This window comes from Amia ocellicauda, chromosome 12 (assembly GCF_036373705.1).
Source record: "Amia ocellicauda isolate fAmiCal2 chromosome 12, fAmiCal2.hap1, whole genome shotgun sequence".
Lineage (NCBI taxonomy): Eukaryota > Metazoa > Chordata > Actinopteri > Amiiformes > Amiidae > Amia > Amia ocellicauda.
The window spans coordinates 13,272,501-13,277,910 of NC_089861.1; the positions used below are offsets into that span (position 1 = coordinate 13,272,501).

General features: G+C 48.0%; 1 protein-coding gene across 2 annotated transcripts in view; it reads left to right on the plus strand.

Moving 5' to 3' along the window:
* LOC136763995 (zona pellucida sperm-binding protein 4-like) overlaps positions 1-4,284 on the plus strand; it is a 6,199-nt gene extending 1,915 nt beyond the window's left edge. For both annotated transcript variants that reach the window (XM_066717824.1, XM_066717825.1), the window contains exons 5-15: positions 171-292; positions 442-541; positions 682-804; positions 1,926-2,098; positions 2,254-2,351; positions 2,528-2,655; positions 2,778-2,945; positions 3,174-3,315; positions 3,526-3,601; positions 3,847-3,948; positions 4,193-4,284. In XM_066717824.1, the coding sequence (XP_066573921.1) occupies positions 171-292; positions 442-541; positions 682-804; positions 1,926-2,098; positions 2,254-2,351; positions 2,528-2,655; positions 2,778-2,854 (821 nt within the window). In that variant the 3' untranslated portion in view covers positions 2,855-2,945; positions 3,174-3,315; positions 3,526-3,601; positions 3,847-3,948; positions 4,193-4,284. The remainder of the gene's footprint in view (positions 1-170; positions 293-441; positions 542-681; positions 805-1,925; positions 2,099-2,253; positions 2,352-2,527; positions 2,656-2,777; positions 2,946-3,173; positions 3,316-3,525; positions 3,602-3,846; positions 3,949-4,192) is intronic.
* The last annotated feature ends 1,126 nt before the right edge of the window (positions 4,285-5,410 follow it).

Sequence of the window (5,410 nt, forward strand, 5' to 3'; positions counted from 1 at the left end):
CTGCCATTTGACACCATCTACAGCTTCAGTTGTAGGGTGAATGACCCTGACTGAAATGGCAAAGGCTCTCTAGACCTGGTCAGATACAGTATTGCAAATGTGCATTGCTTCAGTGATGCTGTAATCTGACATCCAAAGACTGAGCAGGTGTTCTCCATTCCTCTCTGTAGACTCCTCCAAAACCTTGGTCCCTGTGCTCCAGGCCCCCAAGGACTGTGGCTATGGCTTGGGCAAGAAGGATGGCAAGAACATCCTGACCATCCCCTACAGTGCCTGTGATGTTCGGATTGTGGTAAGCACACTGTTGCAAGTGCAACTTGACCCTTTACATACCTTGGGTCTTCTGTAATGGTTGATTAGCACCAAGAAAGTAAATTTGGCTTCCATCTGGTATATATCCTCTGCTGCTCCCATGTAGTTCCCTGTGCTCTGTCCCCACAGGAGAAGAGGTACATTATCCAGGTGGCTTACTTGACTAGTGGGGGAGAGCAAGCAGAGATCCAGGTATCCTGCCCCTATAAACGACCTGTGCCAAAGCAAGGTGAGTCCTTGGCTTTATCCTCTGATCCAAAAGGATGATTAATGCGGGGATCTTGATGGGGCTAATGGCTCTAAGCAGGGTTTCCTTCCTCCACTTCAGAAACTGTAGATGCCTAATTGGTTGCTCTTTGTACCCTGCAGGATGCCAGATCCCCAAGAGCCAGCAGGTGTCTTGTGGTCCCAGGAGAACAGGCTCCAGAGCCTGCCTTGCCCAGGGCTGCTGTGTAGACCCTGACACTGGCCTCTGCTACTATCCCCTGGAAGGTATGTATGCCAATCTTTGGCTGGCCAGGCTTGGATAGTGCTGTGTAACTTTAGGTCTGTATTCCAGCTACCTTTCTGCTCCAGGCATTGACGTGCAACTTCCCTTTAGCAAAGCTGTGTTAAAGGAAATGCTTGGCTATTGGCAGAACTCCTCTTCAGTGGGGTTAATGACCATGCTAAGATTGTCCTTTAGCACTCCAGATGCTCAACTTCTAGGCTTAACGAGACTATTATGATGACCTGCTAGGAGCTGTCGGCTGTAGCAAACCTGACATGGTAGTTTTATCCACCCAAGTTGTGTATAAAGCGTCTGCACTACCAGAATGGGATTTGACTAGAAATTGATTTGTGTACAGAGGAATCTCCAGTTGCAATAGCCTTTCTATAAATGCTGTAGAATCTGGACAAATGTTGCATGTAGCAAGCATACTGGGATGGTATAAAGAAGTGGCACAAAATGGCCTATTGGTTGATCTTGCAACTGACCCAAAGTGGATGGGCTACATGCATTAGTACATTTTGCACTCCTGGCTGCATCTATACTGGTATAGCCTTATTATAAAATGGAAAGGTGCAGTGTTTTGGATATAACCTAGGTGTATGTGTATAGGACATGCAGACCATGTAAACAATTGGATGAATGCAGTTCTGTCCAGTAATGTGACTGGAATCTGGTTCCCAATCCTGCATAACATCTTAAAAGCCAAAATGTTTCAGTCTTGGCATTGCTAATTTGCACATCCCTGTCTTTCATGTCATTCAGGTAAGGGCTGCAGACCTGATTTTGAATTGGCTCAATATGTTGGGAGCAATGATGAATACCATTTAAATGCGAGTTGTGTTTCTGGCATCCAACTGTCCTGTTTCTGGCAGTTCTTGGTAAATCTGGATCAACTTGATAGCAATCCTGCCTTTCGAGAGACATCACATTGGTCTTGGCAGTTCTACTGTTGCTATCAAGGCTAGTGTTTTGGAAGGTAGAGAACTGGTTAAAATGGGACTGGACTTCAGTGCAGCTGGAATGGTGCTTTGATCCAGTCCATTTGACCGTGCTGGAATACCTGCAATTCAGTAATGGGGCTTTTTGACTGCCTAGTCTACCTGTACATCCCCTCTCCTAGAATGCACTGCTGACCGGCACTTTGTCTTTGTGGTCCACCGCACCATCACTGTGCCCCATGTGGACCCTGCCTCCCTGGTGATTGCTGGCAACAAGTCCTGCATCCCGGTCATCTGCACAGCAGACTTTGCGGTCTTCAAGTTCCCCGTGACTGGCTGTGGAACCCATGCGTTTGTGAGTAAAGCTACTGGGGTCTTGGCTGGATCTGCAGTTCACGCTGCTCTCTGCAGCAAGGAGCTACCCAGTAAAATGCCTATTGTCGTCATTCAGGATCCAGTTGAGACATCCGGTTGGCTTGTGTTGCTAGAAATAACCCCTTGTGTTCTTAGGTGGTGGGAGAGACTACGATCTACCTGGCTGAAGTGATGGCCCTGGCCCGGCGCAATAGCCTGAACTATGGAGTCATCACTAGGGACAGTCCCTTCAGGTAAGGGTGCGTATTGGGTGTGCCACCTGCCTCTTTGTGGACATGCAGGTGTGCTCTACATGCCAGGATTCCAAAGCCTACTGTCCCTGTAGTAAGTGAAGCGGAGCTCCATGTTGAGCTGGACCGTAGCCGCCTTGCTTGAAGGCCCTTGTGCAGAGCTGCCCTTTTGTGTGCAGGCTGCTGGTGGAGTGTCGCTATGCAGAGGGGAACTTGGCTAGCACTGGATACCTTGTGAAAAACCCCTCCCTGCCCAATGCAGTTCTGTCCCATGGAGTGTTTGGGGTGCAGCTCAGGATTGCCACAGGTGAGCATGGGATCCTAGCATACTAGGATTAAAGGTGGGTGGATTCCTCCTCTGTCCAAGCTTCCGCCTCCAACTGCTGTCTTCCCCCCCCCCCCCCCCCCCCCCCCGGATGACACGTACAGCCGGTTTTACCCTCAGTACCACCGGCCCCTGCGGCTCTTGCTGGGCAGGCCAGTCTTCTTGGAGGTGCAGCTGCTGAATGCCCCTGACCCCAGCCTGGTGCTGCTGGTGCATTACTGTGTTGCCTACCCCCGCTCTGCACAGGCTGTCTGGGTGTTGATCTATGAGGGGTGAGTGCTAGACCTGGAACTGTTCCACTGGAGGTGTTCTTGGGCATGACTAAATCGCAGGGGGTTTAGCTGATGGTTGCAATATCTTTAGTATGTGTGTGGTGTGTCCTGGTTACTGCATTTAAGCATGTGCTCTAACTTGACCGTGTGCAGCACTGATGGAATGGCTTTTACTGGACAGTGCTGTTGGTAACCAATACCTGATTGCATTTCTCCTTTGTTCCCCAGCTGCCCCAACCCCCTGGACTATGGTCACACATCTACCCTGCACATCCACCACAAGCAGCCACTGCCCAAACACCACCGTCGCTTTGAGATCCGCACCTTCCAGTTTATGGATGGCGTGACGCACCGCTACCTCAAGGAGGAGGTGAGGGACCGTGTGTGCTCCAACTTGCACTGTGCACAAGCCTGAATAGCCCTTAGCAGTCGATCTGACTTTATTGACCATGTTTTCCCCAGGCTGGAATGGACTGTGGCTCTTATTGTGGAATGCTCTATGGGGCTATTGGCAGTAAGCTGATGGCAATGAGTGGGCACACCAATCTCAATGACTAATGGCTTTTATGCCCCTCTGTAGATCTACTTCATGTGCTCCACGGAAGTCTGCTCCCCATCAGCCAAGAAGTGTGTGGAAGGATGCTTTGATGGGCGCAGTAAGTGCAGGAAATGGAGCCTTAATTTTCCTGGAGATTGGTTAAAGGCCTAGCTTCTTGGAGTATTGAGGCATTAGTTTCTGGGATCCTTCACTTGAGATCCACTTGAATAGTGCAACTGGTGTGCTTGCCAATCCCAGCTGGGTGTTTGGGGAACCTCCCTTTTAATGCAGGGATATTGCCAGCTGAGGTGTACACCATTCCTGGTCTGGGAATCTGCCCAAGCTATTCTCCCTGTATTCCAGAAATCCCAGTGGTTGAGGACCCCAATGTGGATGAGCGCTGTACCAGGAAGCCTTGCCCAGGCAAGGCCAAAAGATCTGCAGACCTCGAAGCACCGTGATTGGGTAAGCATTGGCCTGGTGTTCTACTAAACCAGGGAGGCCCACATGCCATTTACTAGCAGGGCGTGTCTGTCTTAATGTGCATTGGCACTCCTCAACCATGTCTGCACAGTGTGGGTTTCAATCCCCTTGTTGCCAAATGCTTTGACTTTTGTGAGTGCGGCCAACAACCCCAACTTCTACCCCCTTCATTTAGCAAGAACTGGCTATTGTAGTAAACTGTTGCTTGGCTTTCTTCTCCCCTCAGGGCTGCAGTGGAACCTCTTGCTCTCTAGCTGCCTGGCAACAATGCAACTGTGACTTGAAATGCATATGGATTTGAATAAATGGTAAACCTGACCTTGTCTATGTGGGTTTGATTTGTGATGTCCTTAATCTAGCTTGTTGCCATGTCATTGCTGTGTATGGACTGCATTTGGAGTCTACCTGCCTGGATGGAATGAATCGTCCTCCTGCTGTAATGGTGTACATGTACACCATTTCTAATCTGAAAGGCCATGGATCAAGAGTATTGTAGCGGATGCCTATGCCATCAAGCAGAGTCCCTTGGTAAAACTATACAACGCTAGAATTGGGAGCACAGTGCCTGCAACGCTTGTAAAATTGGCTTTGCTTGATGGCCTGTAACATGACCTTGTACTACAAGCTGATGTGGAGAAATGTACTGTCAAGGGGCAAGGAACAGGCATTGACTGGATTGAATTGGAACAATACTACATTTAATTGGTATTAATCCTAGTTTTTCTAAAGAATATGCTATAGTAGATTTCACGCCATGGTTGCTGAGCAACTACATGAGGTTCTCCAACTTCATCAGACTTAATCTGTTGCATTCTATAGGGCAACTTATTAAAGTTTTTTTTTTTTTTTTTTTTCTGTGGTGCTAATATATAAGCTTCCGTATCTAGCGTTTGCCTACAGCTGACGTTATATTGTCTATGAGGGATGACCAACTCAACTTTACCACAGGCCAGATCATTTCAAGTTTCATTGGAGGGCCACAAATACTTGGTCATCCCCATTTAAAATTCACTAGTTTTAACAAGATCTGCAACACTCTACATTTAAATTAATTGGAATTATACTTAATCTTTAACACTTATGATTCAAAATGCGCATCTGATTGAATTGCTGCTCTGAGGGGGTTAATTTGTTGAGGAGACTGGACAGCTTTTTTTTGTGAGACAAGCTTGTCAATGACCGGTGTAATGTCTTGTGCTGAAGCGTTCTTCAGTATAGAGTGTATGTCTAGATAGGCAAAGGGGGGTTGTGTGCCTTCTTCCCCATCTTCTTGTGGTTTTACTAGAACCTACGTTCTGTACTAAATTTGTATTGTGTGTCTGCAGAGATGCATCTGGTACAAACCGGTAGAAGCTGGTCTCGTTATGTGCTCTTTGGTAAGCTCGTGTACGGGTGAGGAATTTGGGGCCTCTTCAAGGTGGGTCTGTGGTAACGTCACTGGTAA